We start from the raw sequence: 17897 nt of genomic DNA, 5'->3' as shown, positions 1-17897 counted from the left end.
AGCCAGGCGGCTGTGTGTGTTGGGGCAGTGGGGGTGGATGGGAATAGTCAAATTAAAAATGAGAGGAATTGGAGCTACTAGATTTTAAGGATTGTTTATAAAAAAAACAAAAAAAAACAAAACAAAAAAAAAAAATCAGGCTGCTGTTTTAGGCAGGGTGTATCCATCATTCATGGTTGGGACAGATTGTAGTCTCAATGATCTTTCAGTTTAGGGCATACAAGAGGAATAACACTTCTGAAGTCAGTGCATTAGTCTCGATTCATAAAGGATGCAAATGAGGTCTAAAGCTAATAAAAAGAGAGGTTCTCAGAGCATCACCAGACCAGCAATAAAACCCCCAGGGTGAAATTCTGGCCCTGTTATCATCAATTTGTGTTTTGCAATTGGTTTTAGGACAGCCAAGTTTCACCCTAAGAGCTTGGCTGTTTAAAAAGTTCCTACAAAAAAATCTCAGGTTTGCAACCGGTCCCTGTTTTCTAAACATGGTGAGCACAAAGAAACTCCCATTGTCTCTTGTGGAGATATTCCAATTTTATAGCAACATCTGTGAAATAAGACTCCGGCCTAGGAGAAATGGTACAAGTCCTGTGCTGGACTAAGTGTCCCAATTTTCAAGCCCTGAGTGCCCAACAGCTTCCAAAATGAATGTATGTTACTGTATACTTTGTAACTTTGAAACCCAGGCCACCTGCTTCATCTTTTCCATATGGATTATCTTTGAACATGTTGATTTTGTTTTCACGTGTACGGCTCAATCCAATCTCAACTCAGGAACCATTGTTTGAAACATCCCTAATCTAATTGTTTATGATTTTTTTCCCCCTTTTACTTATGCTTTAGTCTGCAGCTAGTCTCAGGCATGGAAAATGAGAGGGAGAGAGAGAGAGAGAGAGAGAGACTGCAAAGAAGCAAAAAGAGGAAAATCACTTGAGAGAAGTAACAATAAGACTGGAGCCACTGAGATGGTTCAGACAGAGGCTGCAGCTAACCAGTTTCTGGATGAACTATTTTGATGGAGACATCACCTGACAGCAAGGTATTTTTAGAGAACAAAATATAAGTATTTACATAAAGCGTGCCCTTTATGACGAAGGTAGGGCCAGATGAATAAGCATGTGGGCATCACTGCATCGGCTAGATGACAGAGATAGGCAAGCAGAGATCTTTACAGGACAAGGGAAGTCTCGGGAGCAGCAGTAACCATTCCTCACACATTGATAGCAACTTGTATACTTTGGCAGCATCTCCCAGTTCACACACAGAGGTAAATTATAGGCAAATAGGTTGTTTTTTTTTTCCCCTTTCCCCAAGCAGAACTGTCTAGACAAACAAGCTTCCTCCTAACTGCATCGTTCCCAATGTGCCTTCACCCCCTGCCCCCTTCTCCCCAATTCCTTCTGGACTTCTGTATTTTTTCTTCCCTAGGTCTCAATCCTTCCCACAGGTGACACAGCAGCCAAGCAAACCCCAATGCATCTACAATCAGCTCAGTGCATCACTTCTCTTCCCCCCTTCCCTGGTCCTCAGTGTTGCCTCCATCCCCTCCTGTCACTGAGCTGGAAGCCCCCAGGATCCCATCCCCAACCACCCTGCAGGGCAGGGCTTCCCCTAATAGCCGTGTTTCTATTCTTAGTTCTGCTTGTGTTGTCTGAACCTCAGATCTTGCTCATGTGAATAATTTTCCTCATTATCTCATGTTCGTCTCCTCTCTCTCTCTCTCTTTTCTCCTTGTCTCACTGCCTTTCCAATCTGCTACAGCTGCTTGAATACTAAAGCAATTGAGTCAAACCACTTTGTCATCAGGAATATGTTTTCATTCTGTGATAACTCAATAATTTGATTGGTTTCTTTCTGCTGCCACACCTTGCTTCGTGGAAGAGAGTTACAAGAGGTCCTAGGTTGCGTGCGTGTACGTTCGCGCACCGGAGGGCTTGAATGAACCCACTGATCTCACTTGCCCGAGTGAGGACGGCAAAATCCAGACTGCAATGGGTTATTTCCATTGCCTACGTGTGAATCTCACCAGCTGGCTGTGTGTGCATGTAGAAACGTCCAGGCTAGATTGCAGCACGCTGATTTTATTAGCCCAGTGCAAATAGTGATTCATCGAAGCAACAACAGTCATTCATCATCCAACCCCCAAAACGGGAACATCGGCTATACACGAGGTCAGGTGGAGACAGAAAGTTGGACTCACCCCTGGGAGCGTCTTCTGTTCATGCAGTGCACTCTGGGCCTTTAGAGCGGACTCCCTTTCGCAGTACGTTAGGAAGGCACAGCCTGCAAACAAAAGGCAACACCTCATTAAGTCCAGTGGCGCAGAGTGGATCGGCTTAGAAGTGGGGTGCAGAGTAAGGCCAATCTTCTCCCCCTGGCAGAGGGAGCTGCACCCCTCCCCTTCCTTGTGCCAGGTGCTTTTCCTGAAATAAAATCATATCCTGTGGTGAAGCACAAAAATGGGCAATGATGCCACATGCACATGGTGGGGACGGGGACAGACAGGGGACAGCAGGGGGAGTTGAACTTACAGAGAGACATGCACAAGTCCCGATGGAAATAGGGACCTCGGAAACCCCTCCCACACCACCATTTGTAAATCTGGTTGATATTTTATTCCTGTCTGGTCCTATCCAGGAGGAATTAGAAGGGGATTGTTCAGCCAAGACCTTCACTGGCACATGAAGGATAGTGCTGAAGCCCTCACGCTCCCCCTTTCCTACCATGTACTCAGAAGAAAGGGCACACAAGGACTTGGGACTTCCAACTGCAGAGGACTACGCCTAGCACTTAGCCTGACTTGCATCCACAAGTAGCCTCCATTTGCATGCTTACAAAAGAGAAACCCTCTCGTACTCTCAGCTACAAGGACTTGTTGGCTCATAGCCATGTGCAGGACGACAATCGCATCAAGACCTAGGCGCACACACAATCCCAAACCCCACCCTTTCAAACAAATCATTCAGACTTGCCACAATGGTTCAAGGTATTGATCCATCTGGTAGGACATCTTAATAGATATGACTGGTAAGATCGAGAAAAATGACCCCCCCACACCCCCAACTACGCAAAAAGTCAAGACTTCAATGTAATAATCCAGTTCGTGTGTGCATGTGTGTGTGCACGCCCATGTGTGTGTATGATCAGATTTTTTTTACTGCAGCATACCGAAAGCCTGCCAGTTCCTGCAGCAAAAGTGCTTGATATGCAGAGGACACTTTCCCTACAAGGTCCTACAAAACGTCTGCAACCTCGCTGGCTCCTTGAACGAGAGATATCAGATCGTGGCTGGCACATCCAGCTCTAAGCATCTTCCAAAGGTGGGGACAAGAAAAGAGCAGGTCTCTTTCACAGCAAAGCCCACGTGTGTTTATTATCACTCTTGCCTTGTCTCGCCTTGCCTTGCCCCCTTTGTCAGTGCCCTCAGCACCGATTGCGATCTCTCTCAGGCACATGCAGCCTTTGCTGTTTTGGTCGGTGTGCCTAGATCTTCATTCCTAACTGGGATCCTTAGGTGCTACAACAGAAGAAATAAAACACCTTGCTTCTTCTCTCCTTTAAAGAAGTTCTCAAGAGATTGGATCAGAGGGCGGACTACGTAGAAAAAATATATATTTCCAAAGCTTTATTTTTTAAGGACCGATATCACCACCACCCAGAAATCTGCTGATCATTTGAATTTGAAAAAAACCCAACAAAACAAAACAAAACAAAACAGAAAAGGCTATTGGGTCATTTTATCCTGCTCCTTTCTGCAGGGCTTGTTGCCTTCAGTATATCGAGACCAACTGCACATGTATCACTTGACTGTCTCTCTCAGAAACAAAGCAACAGTGAGATAAGCAAAGGAGGCAGAGCAGCAAAGATATTTTCTCTCTTCTACTTGGATGCATTCATTGCTTCCATTTCACATTAAATGGATTGGGTTTTTAGTTCTTTATTTTATTTGCAAGGGGAGGTGGGGAGGGAGATGGGTGCAGTGGTGGAGAGGGCTGATGGAGAGGGCAGGTAATGGATTGGAAAGGGTTCTTTAAGACGTTTCCCACAGCTTGAGAAGCAAATAGGAAAACTATGCCTAAATTTAATTTCAGTGCTAAATCACAAGCTGAGAGCTCTCTGCTGACCAGACACAAGAAGAAAGTCTCCCTTTGGTAGCAGACCTGAACCAGTTGATATAGTCTAATTAGGCACATCATAGTGCACAGCTATAGAAATAAACTATACAGTGTAAAACTCCCATAACGGTAGCTATATTTTTCCTCTGATTGTGATGGCCCTGACAACAGCTCCAAGTAATGAAGTCCTGCGACTCTTACCACATTGTGCCCGTAATTCAGTTGCTGCAGGTGGCAGACTCCTCCTCTAATTATAAAAGCAGGGTTTCCTGCAGGGATCCAAAGGTAGGATAAGTTATCAGGAGGGAACATGAGGAATGAAAACCCTTCTACCCACAGTTGCATGCACACATAGTGGACTGGAAAAAACTCCCAGGTACATTGCATATAACGGAGCATAGCAAAACAGCACTGGATTCCCCAAACAAGGCACTCCAGATATAGATTTTTAAAGGAAAAAAAAGAAAAAAAAAAGGAATTCAATAAGAGGCTTTTACGTGGCCCGACACAGGGGAAGAAAATGGATCAAATTTTTCAGACCAAAACAAAAAATCAGCTTTTGTCAAGGTAACTTTTCAGCGAGCTCCGTAATATATGGCATGCGTGAGAGTTATAATTTATGTCGACATCCGTTCATTAGGAAAATTGATGGGACAGCATCAGTGACACCTTTTTAAGGAAGAAATATTTAAGAGAATTTAGTGCGGGTGGAAGTTGCCTGATTAACAGCGTCAGAAAGGAAAGCCCCATCCCCACCAACCAGCGAAAGAGCAGGCAGAGACCATGCAAGTCTCCCCATATAACTGGGCTGTGTGGCAAAAATGACTTGAAGGATGGGGCACGCTGTGGCTTCTCAGGCAAGGTCCCTGGGACACAGTGCCAGTTATAGGAGCTCCCCATCTTTCCTCCCCTCTACCCCACAAAGTCTTTCCCAACTGGATTGAGACTTTGCAGTAGAAGTGAGCAACAAAAGTCTTCCTTCTGCAAGATATTCTAATACTTCCATATCTGCATCCCTGCCAAATTCAGGATGGGGAAAAAATTAATAATAATAATACCTTCCCTTCCCACCCCGGAATAAAGAAGTTCTGGGGAAAAATAAATCAGAAATGTGAAAGAAGCCACAAAACTCTGCTTGCTTGTCAGACCTTCCTAAATGTTAAATGCTGGAGGGTGCAAATGGGAGAAGAACAGGGGGAAAGACCTGGTGATACCCTGCTCGCTCTTTTCGGCATCCGTGCTCTGCATGATGTGACACTGGAGACTGGCGAAGAGGAACCTGTGGTGTGACCCAGAAAACGGCAGCTCTTATGTTCTTGCCTGCCATTCTGCAGGCCTCAGAGGGGGCAGGTTTCTGAGGTTTGCACCCATTCTCTTCCTGGGACTGAGCTACTTGGACAAACTACATCTCTCCTGTTGCATCTACAGTGCAAACTTCTTCAGGGGAAAAAAAATCCAGGGATGCTTGGTGTACTGGCTCGCTCCACAAAACAGCTTGCCACCAGCGAGAGGGGCTAGCTAAGAGTCTGACTTATAGGTGAAAGGCTTTTTCTCTCTTCCTCAATTGTTTAAATCTTCCAGAGCTGCATGACATCCTACTATAATGAAGCTTTAGAAACCCATCTTTACAGCAAAGATAGATTGAAGGACAGTCTCTCCATCTCCATGAATGGAAAGGATGATAATAAGCTATCAAAATGCACAAGGATTTTTTCTGCACTGGGAAAAAAAAAATCTCATTGGCTAATTATTGATAATAAAACAGCATTTGTCCTAGTTGTTCCTAATTTCATTCCAGCTTCTCTGGACCTTGCCAAGTTTTCCAGACACATGTCAATCAACTAAACGATGCACGGTTTGGCTCGCCTCCTCCTAGCTGCTCGTTTGCTACCATTGGGCAGCTCTTTGGGCTAGTACATAAACATCTGGAATCTCCCAGCTGGCAATTAACTCTCAACCTATTGAACTGCAGTCTCTTGGAAACATGAGGATGTATCAAGTGGTCTCCTGGGAAACTAGGTTGTTAAAGAGAAGGGGAAACAAAAACAGGAGCTGGAGATGGAAAAAGAAAAGCTCTATTTTAATTTTACCTCCAGGGAATTCAATAACGTAAATAATAATTGCATGGAATACAGATGGATAATAATTGCAATGATGCTGACTCCAACTCCGTGATAAATCCCCTAAAGAATATGCTCAGACTGGCAGGGGGTAAAACAAAGTCACAGGGCCCATATCTGTTCTGAGCGATGCCTATGGAAATCCAGATTACTGACTTGGGCTCTGTTTGCACCAGGCAGTCTGACATCAGAAGTTGAATCCCTCAAACTTAAATCCATTTTGCTTAGCATCTCAGCCCTGAATTAGTTGCTGAAGCATTCAGAAATGTTTGGCTACAGTCAAGCAGAGACACAGTTCCTATTGTCTCTACTCTTCAATCACCCAAGGGATCGTGCATTATCAGGACCTTCAGCAATATTGCAGTGATATATCCCGAGGGATGAAAATGACGCACATTGGCTAACTATTAATAGTTGTAATTAAGGGATTTTTCCCCCCCATCCCTGTTGTATTTTGGCAGAAAGCCACAGGTATCCTGACACAGCCTGTCTCTTTGCTCGCTCACTAGAAGACAAGCACTTAACTTGAGATCCTTCCTTTACCTTTTTACCTTACATGTATTTTGGTGACACCTTCTAGTTTATTCTACATACATAGCAACACACAAAACAAGCTTGCAGTTAACAGGTTTAACACCATCATGAATTTCCTCTAGTGGAAGTGCTCCTTTTGTAGATAGAGCAGGGCCCAGGGTCACATTTCTTTTAGTTATTTGTGTGTGCCCAACTAGTCGCTTAAGACCTGTTCTCAATGCCAGCAGAAAATCAAGAGGAAAACAATCATCGACTTCAACAGGCTTTGGAGCAGATCCTTAAAGATGTCTGTACATCAAGAGATTCAGCACTGTTGTGAAGCCTAATTAAAAGTCTGCAAGGTGCTTTGAGATACTCAGATGAAAGCCAAGAAGCTATGACCGGTTCTGATCTCACTGGTCTAAAGGCAAAGATGAAACCCATATAAGTCAGCCCAGTCTATGCATAGTCAAGATGGTTTAGCCATTCATCACCTGATGCAATATCTTGCCTTTCCTATGAGAACCAATGCACCAGATCCTGTTCCACCTATTAGGTGCCTAAGTGGACTTGGGCATCTACATGTAATCCTACTTCACCCTGCTTGAGTCCCTGAAAAAATGTTAATAAAAAGATGGGTTGGTTTTCCTCCTCCTCGCTGTTGTTGTGACATAAAAGTTGCACATTACACTTAGCCCATATTAAGTCTATGAAGTGTTAAAGCAACATGTACTGTGTGCAGTCAAACGTTAAAGGTTAATGCTGTTTCTTGCCTGCACAGCTCTGACTAAGAAGGGATATGGCTAGGATCCAGGATATCTGGGCTCTACCCTTGCTCTGGGCAAAGGGGAATCTGGGAGCAGTGCATTGGAGGATGATGGAGAATTGCAAATTGTTCACTTTGTCTCCATGGTCCAGACTGAAGTTACCCTAACATGAGCTAGGTAGCACAGCCCAGAGTTAACCCCCAGCTGAAGCAAACCAAACTTTGGGATATTCAGAGGGCACTTATCACAAGTTCATCAGCTTTAACATGTGGATACTTGCATTTTAAGTGCCCTTAGTATAGTCCACATTTAACATGCAACTTCACCCTTAATGCCACAGCTAAGATGATGGCACATTACAACGGCAGATATGTTCAGACTCTCCCAGACTCAGGCAGAGTGGGAAAGGAGTGCATTTAGATGCCTAAATCCATTTACCCATCAACCAGATGATCTCAAGCACATCTATATAAATCCAAAACAATTGTGCTGAACATCACGATGTTACTTTGGATACATGCTGACGCAACTCAGATCAGAACTGGAGTCTTAGGAAGGACAACACCTAATTAAAGAAACTTCCAAAAGTACCAGCAGCTGAGGCTGACAGCCAGCGGGTCGACCCGTTTCCTGTGTTGTATTTATTGTATTTGGGGCAGATTAATTTGTCACGCAGCACACCAGGTCTGAATGCTCTGCTTCTTCCAGGATCTCAAACCAAAGGGAAGATAAAAATAAAAAAATGTAACCTGCCTATTTGCATCCTCTCTCACTTTGTGCGTTCTGTTTTATGCAACAGCATTCCTGACCAACTCTATTACTGTAGTGCTCTGATTATAAGTCTCCCTTTTTTCCCCCCTCATAAAGAACCATAACAATCACATTCAACACATACACAAGGTCGATCTATAATTGGGCCCCCTACAATCTTGACTTTTCTACTTGCAGTATTTTTGTGCATGCAATAAAAATACCAAGCCAGAAATTCTTTCAACGTAGTTTTCCATTTTAGTGCTTTTAGTGTATTTAACCCTTTGGGTCTTTTCCTTGGTTATCCAATTCTCCTCTGGGATTTTGTAAGGGGAATAGCAGTTCAATGTCTTTATGTATGGTTATCAACTTCTATTCAGAGAAAAAAGCCATTTGGACTAAACTCGAACCTGAAAGTGCGAGGTTGACTATACGCAGGATAAACTTGTCACTGGAACAATATGGTATTTTGATATACATTAAAAGTGGCCTGGTAGAGCAAATCAGGACACTGTTTGTTAGACGATTTGCAAAGGAATAAAAATGAAGACTGACCTAACTGATATCAAAGACCTGTGAATAGGTTACTGTACAGCAAGTTGAGCTGCAAACACGTTACACAAACTCTGGATGCAATGCAGCCCTGTCCCACCTGAGATGAAACGAACCTTGGATGAATTGGGAGCAATTTGTTCCCATCTCCCAACTGATGAGCTTTCAGTGCCCAGCCCGCTCTTCCTTCACACTTGCAAAGGCACAGGCTGTTCGTTTGGGCACAGATGCTCTGGTGCACCATGTCCCAAGCTTTGCCTTCTCCATTCATTAGTGCACAGTGCCTGCCATTCACCATAGTACTTGGGCACCTCACCATCTTGATAGATCTGCCCTCACAGCACCCTGGAAGTACATGAGTGTGGCCAGGTAGGGCAAGGAGGTACAGAGGGGTGAGAGGCATATCCATACCACCGTTGAGCCCCGGCTGGAAGTGCCATCACATCTGCATGTACTGCTACTAGGTCCACAGCAAATCCTAGAGCAGATCTAAGTGAATGTTAACAAGAAGGGAACCTAAGCATGGAAATGACTGAGGATCACTCGTAAGGCATCTGCATTGCCTCATTTTTCAGCATCGGTACCTATGGAGTGGGAGTGACTTGGCTCATAGCAGTGATCCTGTGAAGCCCGGGGGTGAAGCAGTGATGCCTTAAGGGACTTGCCCAGAGCTGTGCAGGAACCTGTGGTGGAGCAAAGGTTAGGAGCCCAGGGGTCCCAAGTGCTAAGCTCCCCTTTTAACACCTGGGCCATTCTCTCTCAAAGGGATGTACATCTCAGCTGCACTAGGTAAACAGGTCTTAGCAGGGGTGGGGAAGTTTGCAACCATTTTAAACCTTCCTCCTCTTATTCAAAGTTGTCATAGAAAAGTAGGGCTGGAAGGGACCTCCAGAGATCATCTTGCCCAACTCCCTACCTGAGGCAGGATCACCTCTATTAAAACCATCCTATACAACCCATCATCTAAACTCTACACCGGACCACCATCCACTCTGACACAACACAGATCTATCATACTAACCTGCCACGGACCAAGCAGGGGAAGCATGAAAGCCTGCTTGGTCTGTGGCAGGTTAGTATGGTAAGATCTGTGTTGACAGATATTATGAAATTATAATAACATTATGAAATGTTGTCAAGATGCACTCAAAAGACCCCAGGCAGAGGGCCAGGTGCCCCACTATGGAGGAAGGCAAACTCCAGCCACAGTCCGTTCCCAAATTGACTGTGGGGTAAAATGTCTTCCTGACCTAAAATATGGAGGTCAGTCTGACCCTGAACAAAAAGGGGAGACCCTCTAGGCAGGAACCTCCAGCTTCGTCATCTCAGCTTGTGGCTGCACTCAGTGGATTCGAAGAGGGCCAGGAACATTTTTCCCTTCGCTATCCTGGATCTTGACCCCTGCATTAAAAACAATTCTCATTTTGCTCTGTTTAGGTTGGACTGTCCAAGCTTTAATCAAATTGAGGGGTCTAGAGACTGAGGTTTTTTGTTTTTTTTTCCTTGGGACACAATCAATAAAGGACTTTTGGAAGGGGACATGTTTAATCCAATTGTTTTGTCTGGTGTGCTCATAGTGATTAAGTACCTTTAAGGAAAGCTAGTGTCTTCTCTGCTGCAGAAACGCTCCCATGGCTAGAACTCGCCTCTCTTCTGCCACGATCACCGAGTGCTAGCTGCTCCGAGGAAGCATAGGTATATAAATCTTCCTGTATATCAACTTCCCTGTCAGATCCATCACAAACCAGGTTAACATCCAAAATGTCCTGTCCTGTGCAACGCTCATTTCTTTTTTCCTCTTCTGAATTTTTTCCCCCCATTAACTCACTGGATGCCAATGCTTACTGGGGGGAGGGGGGGTGATAATTGTACTATGTTGTTTTTCATATGTGCGTAGCCAAGCCCAGCCCCGCACTAACACGGCCTACTAGGAATCAAACAGTTGCAAATCACAGATGTTAACCTTGCTCTGAAAGTCTTCACTCACTGAAAGCTACCCTTAAATCACACATTACCACAAGAGCTAAGACTCTTTGGGGTAAAATCCCCCCTGAGGTTGAGCAGCACTCAATTAGTAGACAAGGGGACTCCTAATATAAATGCTGTCATGAAGAAGAGCTGTAACAGTCTGCGATTCAGGACATACACAGAACTCTGAATTATGGGGCTCATAAATACAACTAGTGAGGAGTTTTCAGATGAAATGGAGTTTGTTCGAAAAGAATGGTTTGTCACCAGCAACTTTGCCTAGAAATGTGTAAATTTTGATGAAACCTATCAGGAAAGGAGAGGTTTCCTGCACGTGGATTTTCAGGTCAAAATGAGAAGAAGAGAGGCTTAGGTCCTGAGCTCAGGAGAGTGGCAGTACATGGGGCAGTGGAGGTCTAGGCAGTGGTGCAACCACGCACGAGCCACAGCAGACATTTTTGCACCTCTTCCTCCAAAGGCAGTGCCCAGGGTTGTTGCCCCAGTCACCCGCACTCCAGAATAGCCAGCACCCCAGGGACAAAGGCACTCACGTGACACGAATCAGCCATACATGAGATTCCCAAGGGGGGACCAGGTGTCCTGACTGCAAAGTGACTGGCTATTCTAGGATGCTTCACTAAGGTAATTTTCCCTGCACATGAAGACTAGGTACAGACAGTCAAAAAGCCTGAGGCTGAATCGATTCAGTGTTTGCAGGTTAGTCTAAGCTGCACAGATTAAATTGAAACAAGTGAACAGACATTTACCTTTGATTCAGGAAAGGCAGCCACGTACCTGTAGTGGCTCAGGCCAGAAGCCAGCAGGTACTAGAGCACAGCTCTGTGGCACGTAGCCAGCATGGGCTGCGCATTTGCTTCCTCTTCCTGCTGCTCCCTCCTCTCACACCTGCCCCCCTGGTCTCTGGGATCTGCAGTCCAAAATTACAGTAGCAGGACTCTGCAGAGTTGCTTATCATTTTCTTTTCCTGCTTCCAGGAAGAGATTTGTAGTCCAGTCACAGCCAGCAGTAAGTCTGAGCAGGGGAAGGAGGGTAATTCCCTCTCCCTGGCCCCAGACCTCAGCCTGGGTTTGCCTTGGGGGGGGAGGGGGGGGGAGTCCTGCCCGTCCCCTGGCAGACTGCTCAGCGTCCCTCACTGGACTTGCTCCCCAACCCCGCTTGTCAGCCAGCCCTCACTGCTTCAACTAGAAAGCAGAGGGGTGGGGCCAGCCCTGCTCTTGGGAACAGACAGCCCAGCCCAGCTCAGAGCTGCAAAGCATGCTGGGATGCTGGGGGACTGTGATTTAACTTGAACCAGGAAGGGGTCTGGGACAGAAGTTTCATAAACCGGTTTGACCCAAATTAGTTAAATCTGATACTACATTCAACCAGGTTTATCTTAAACCAGATTCAGTCATTTTGAAACTGGTTTATGTGCACTGAACGTCTGTTCCGTTACAGGTTAAGCCAGTTTCTGATCACTCAAACCGGTTTATATGCCACTTCAGTCCCTAGTGAAAAGGGTCTCAACTTCACTGAAGAGGAGCATGCATGAAATTTGCATTTCATATATTGAAATATATATTTGAATATTCATATATATAGGAAAGAAAGTCTTTCCTGCCCAGCTCTGATTAGAAAAAAATGCTACCAGACTGTCCCATTACTAGAAGAATTTCTTGAATCATCTGGTACAGACAAACACAAGGAACACAGGATGCTACACAAAAGGGACCCTGGGTTTGCCCTGCATTGTTTGCCAAGGCCTACAATTCCTCCACCTCAACCAACATACTAGTGCATGTGACATTGGAGACATGCATGTTCCTCTCCAGCTGTCTGGCTATTATCCATTGTGCAACTGGGTTTCAGTCCTGCTATGCCGCCATTGCAGGCTTAGCCTAGGCAAGGTCAGGGTCACATTGGCAATGGATTTAATTGTAAACAATTTTTGAAGCACAAATAGTTGGACTTCGAAGTTAAATGTACACTGAAGTGCTTCTCTGGATCATGGCAGAGTGCTCAGTGTGTTGCAGGCCTGAGTCACTAACAAGAGCACTGTAGCCAAGCTAATGCACTTCCCAAAACTCTAGGGACTTCCAAATAATTATAAGAATGTGCAAGCTAAAGCTTTTTTTCCTAGATAATACAGTTATAACTCTGATTGGTAATAAGCAAACCTCAGTAGAGTCCGACTTTGATTTCACTTTGGAGAAGCACCCAGTAGACCAGATACTTATCTTGAAGTTATCGGAGGAGTCTGCCAAATCTGGCTCGCAGCCTCACAAAGACTCTCGTGACATTTTCAGTACTTCCTGCTTCTAGCAAAGAAGAGATGCTACAAGGAGAGTTTGGCCTATTGTCCTGCTTGCATCCAGAACCTTATTTCTGCTCCATCTCCATTGCTTGCGTCGGACCAACTGTGGGTTAACTATTTTTCTAGGAGGATATATATTCCATATGTGCCGTTCTGGGCCCTGACTTTTGAGGAGCTTCTATTGTTAGCAGCATATGAATAACTCATTGGATTCTGAAACATTCCTAGCAGTTTCACCAACTTTTTTTTTTTCTTCCTTTCTCTTTGATCATCAGTCCCATTTGCTTTTCAGGGACTCTATCCAGAACGCTCAGCTAATCCTTCAGCAGTTTCATTATCAGCTAATTGGAGTTCACTTTTCAGTCCTTGGGTCACCTGGCTGTTATTCAAAATGGTCCCTAGAGAAAACCCCTTCTAAAACAACTCCCAAGCTTTGATCCCTTCTTGATGTGTTCCTCTTCCTTCGACCTAGCACTCCAGTGCCCATCTCAAGGACAAAAGTTGAAACAGCCTTTTGCCCAGGTGAATGGCAAATAACTCCTGAGACATAACATTAATGTTTCCCAAGCACACAATTAGCTAGAAGAGACGAAGACGAATTTTATTTTAGTAATAAGCATTCAAGAATGATACAAGGATATGGATAGGACAGGAAACATATCCCACATACACACAGATCTCATGGTCAAAGACCGCTTCTTTTATTAAATCTTATTCAAGATTTCATCCCAGGAACATGTAAGGATCATGCCTTAAAGGCATGTTTATAAGCTCCATGCGCAATGCTTTCATCTTGCTACTCTGAGCTGTGATGTATGAGACAATGTGCACCTCTGACCTTTCTGGTTCTGGGTGGAAGAAAAAACACTGAGATAATTGCAAGAAAAGCTATTCTTCAGGGAACTCCCAGGCCCATTCAGAGCAGAATATCCCAGCCATCTCCCTAGAAGCAATGTTCTTTGAGAGATCACTACTCCACATTTTTCAACTACAGCAGCGTAGAGTTGAACTTTCAAGGCTTTTTCTGGATCAAACTTCAAGGAGTCCTTATTACTGCAGAATGTGGTTTTGCAGTAAGAACGTAAATTGGTCCAAACTAGAACTTCAGGTCCAATCCCCCATCCCTTTGCAAAACGTCAAGCGAGCTTAAAATTAAATAAATTGGGTCTAGAGCCGTGCTAGCATTTTTTCTTTCCAGGTCAAGTCCAAACCCATGAAGACCCCTTTCCCTGCCTAATTCTGGTTACAATATGGGTGAAAACAAATCTCAAAGCAGCCATCTGCGCTCAAGATTTTCAGCCCGAGATGTCAGACACCTCTTGAGAGTAACCAAACCTGTACAAAACCTGCAAGAAGTGGGGATTCATTGTTGGTTGCTACCTGGGTGATACTGTAAGGCAGGTAACAACTGTTCCTACTCCACGCCCTGTTTTTCAGTATCATCTAATTTTCTTTTTTAAAACTTTCCTTTTTGAAGATAAAAGTACTCATGCTTGAATTTCAGCCTAAGAGGATCAGAAACAGTAAGATGAGCCGTTGCCTACTCATACTTGATATCACTATCTATTCATAGTTTAAAATGTAATTTATCAAAGGGATCCAAAAAAATCTCAAAAAAGGAGCTAATGCTGCTCTAACTTTCTGCTAAATGCTTAGCAATTCTATGTTGCTTTTCATTAACAGATCATACATTTCTATGCAGGTATCAATGCAAACTCACCAAAAAGGGTGGGATTCCTGTAGCCTTCCTAAAAGCGGGGTAAAAAAAAAAAGAAGCTCTATTTGGCCTTTTCAAGTCAATACAGCAAATGAAGAAAAGTCAGGGTATAAAGCTAGAGGTACCAAGTGTTGTCGCATTGCATCTATCAGTGCAACGGACAGAGCAAAAACTTTGCAAGTAGTGCCATAGTCTTTATGTGGTTTGCTAAGTACTAAGGTGGTGCACCAGGTGAGATGAAGGATTTGCACACCAGCCCACACAGATCTAGTGTCTGCTCGAAAGAATGAATAATGATGCCAGCCAAGAGACAAAGGATGGGAAAAGAAAGAATCAGCAACCTCCAACAAGCCACCCAGGGTCAGAATTGAACCCACGATCTCTTGAAGTCCCACCTCGAGCTGTGAGAACAAGATGACCCTTCAATCAGTGCTAACAACATGCTAGATGTGGGGGATTTAGGACTTCCCCCCCATCCCAAGTATTTTACAGTCTAAACAACAGCCGGTAGGAAAGGGCATAGATGAGAAAGATTGCATTGTTGTATCTAAGTATTTCTGCCCTTCTTATTACCAAGACGCCAAGTGCCTGTTCAAGAAATAGAAAGAGCACAAATTCAACTAAAGATGGAGACGGAGAGTCTAAGGATTCCAATTTCTATAAAGGTATGAGGATGCAGCCTTTCTCCAGGAGAAAAAAAAAAAAGAAAAAAAAAGACAGACAGTGAAATTAATTGCATTGAAGATCTCTGTAATTTACAGGGCCTCGGTGCCCTAGGTTGAAAAAGGCTCTTGTCAGAACAAAGTGAAGGAAGTACAATTTCCTGACAAACGGAGAACAAGAGTTAAAGTGTACAGTAATCACCACTGGAGAGAGATCTTGATCGCTTTTATTTTTTTTGATCGAATTATAAAATCAGTGAAGGACGGGCCTGGTACAGATAGGATACAGCTAGTCTCAAGTCAAATGCTTGATAGAGCATTGTGCAGCAGCCCGACCTGGGTAAGGAATTCAAAACGGAGCTGGAGGAGTGTGCGGCCTCATGCGCTCCGAAGACTGGCAGCTGGACTTGCGCATGACGAATGAAAATGCATCGAGGTGGACGAGAAGCGTCACAGGGTAGCAGACCAGCTCCTATTTAACATTAATGATCTAGGGGAGGGAGGGAACTGCACGGTGGCACAACGTGCAGACCGCGCAAAACTGGCAAGGGCAGAGAACTGATGCAGGGGGGATCCTAAAAGGTGTTCAATGCTCTACCGAGGGAACAAGGCGGCACTGCACACCTAGAAGACTTGAGCCTTTGGGTTAAAAATAGGGATAGGAAATACCCACAGAAAATATCAATGGAGTTGATGGGAGCTGGACTGCTCTCAGATGGTGGCAGATGATAGAACAAGGAGCAATGGCACTGGAGGAAATGCCTTGTTGGACTTGGTCCTGGCTCCAGGGGATGACCTGGTAGGGGATCTACTGACACAAGGTAACTTACGGGACAGTGACCATCACCTGATTGAATTTACTATCCAGTGTAGAGTGGGAAAGATCACCAGTAGGGTGGAAGTGCTAGACTTCAGAAAGGCCAACTTCAGTGTGCTCAAGAGACTGGTTAGCAAGGCACTGAAGAGCAGGAGCATTGGTGAGATAGGAGTCCAGGAAGGGTGGTTGTTCCTAAAGGGAGCAATCCTATAGGCACAGAAGATGACAATCCCTTTGCACAGGAAAGGGGGCAAAGCGGCCGCGAAACCCTCTTGGTTCAACAGGGAAGTCCAGGAGAGCCTAGGGGTTAAAAAAGAAGCATACAGGCTGTGGAAATAGGAGGTAGCCACCAAGAAGGAGTCTACCCACTTGGCCCATGCTTGCAGGGAGGCAGTCAGAAAGGCCAATGCTGAAACGGAAGTTAGGCTGACAACAAAAATTAAAGACAACAAAAGTCCTTCAGGAATACAGGGAGCAAAAAGCAGGCACAGGGTAGCATAGGTCCCCTACAAGACAAGCTAGGGCAATTCATGGCAGATGGGGGAGACAAAGCTGAGCTCTTCAACAAGTTTTTTGCCTCTGTATTCCTGAACTTGGAGCAGGACAAAAGCTCCCAATTGCATCATAGGCATAAAGGGGAAACTAGTCCACCAGCTGTTAGCACCAACTTAATGAAGAGACACTTGGAGGGGCTGGATGTGTTTAAGTCAGTGGGCCCGGATGATCTTCATCCAAGGGTACTGCAGGAATTGGCCCAGTGTCACAGCTGAGCCATTGGCCCGGCTGTTCGAGCACTCTTGGGGCTCAGGTCAGGTCCCAGAGGACTGGGAAAGGGCCAATGAGGTCCCTATTTTCAGGAAGGGGAGGAAGGAGGATCCGGGTAAATATAGTCCAGTTAGTCTCACCCCTATCCTTCGGAAAAATCTGTGAAAAAAATTACTAAGGATCACGTTTGTGAGAGTCCAGCAGGGAACGCAATACTAAAGGGCAACCAGCACAGATTCATAGCAGGTCGATCCTTCCTGACTAACCTTGTTTCTTTTTGTGAGTAGGTCACTAAATGCTTAGATGCAGGAATCGAGGTGGATGTCATCTATTTGGATTTTAAGAAGGCCTTCGACATGGTATCTCAACATATTCTCATAGATAAATTGAGTGACTGCAATGCAGATGACTACATGGTCTGGTGGGTGGCAAAGTGGCTTAGGGGTTGCCCCCAGAGGGTGGTGGTAGTTGGCTCGGTATCAGCCTGGAAAGGCAGGGACAGTGGAGTCCCGCAAGTCTCCGTCCTTGGACCGGTGCTGTTCAGTGTCTCCATCGGTGAGTTGGATGAGGGTGTAGAAAGCACTTTGTCCAAATTTGCTGATGATACCAAACTATTGGGTAAAGTTAACACACCAGAGGGTAGGGAACAAATCCCTTCCAACCTTCATTTTCTACGAGTCTGGTCAATGGGAGGGAGACATCAAAAGACACCATCCGGAGACATCCGAGCCAATGAGACTCCAATGAGCTCCAGGCAGCCCCCGCTCTTAGAGGCAGTGAAAAGCCCATATCTAAAATCATGCCTTTCATTCTGAGCTGCTGACCATCAAAAAGACT

General features: G+C 44.9%; 1 protein-coding gene across 10 annotated transcripts in view; it reads right to left on the bottom strand.

The window, feature by feature from the left end:
* CELF4 (CUGBP, Elav-like family member 4) overlaps positions 1-17897 on the bottom strand; it is an 860358-nt gene that overhangs the window by 755406 nt on the left and 87055 nt on the right. For all 10 annotated transcript variants that reach the window (XR_002100356.1, XR_002100357.1, XM_019531828.1 and 7 more), the window contains exon 2: positions 2201-2283. Coding sequence is in view for 8 of the 10 variants with exons in the window: in XM_019531828.1 (XP_019387373.1) it covers positions 2201-2283 (83 nt within the window). In the remaining 2 variants the exon portion in view is untranslated. The remainder of the gene's footprint in view (positions 1-2200; positions 2284-17897) is intronic.

This window comes from Crocodylus porosus, unplaced genomic scaffold (assembly GCF_001723895.1).
Source record: "Crocodylus porosus isolate Cpor-Errol unplaced genomic scaffold, CroPor_comp1, whole genome shotgun sequence".
Taxonomy (NCBI): domain Eukaryota; kingdom Metazoa; phylum Chordata; order Crocodylia; family Crocodylidae; genus Crocodylus; species Crocodylus porosus.
This window is presented reverse-complemented; position numbering and strand designations above follow the sequence as displayed.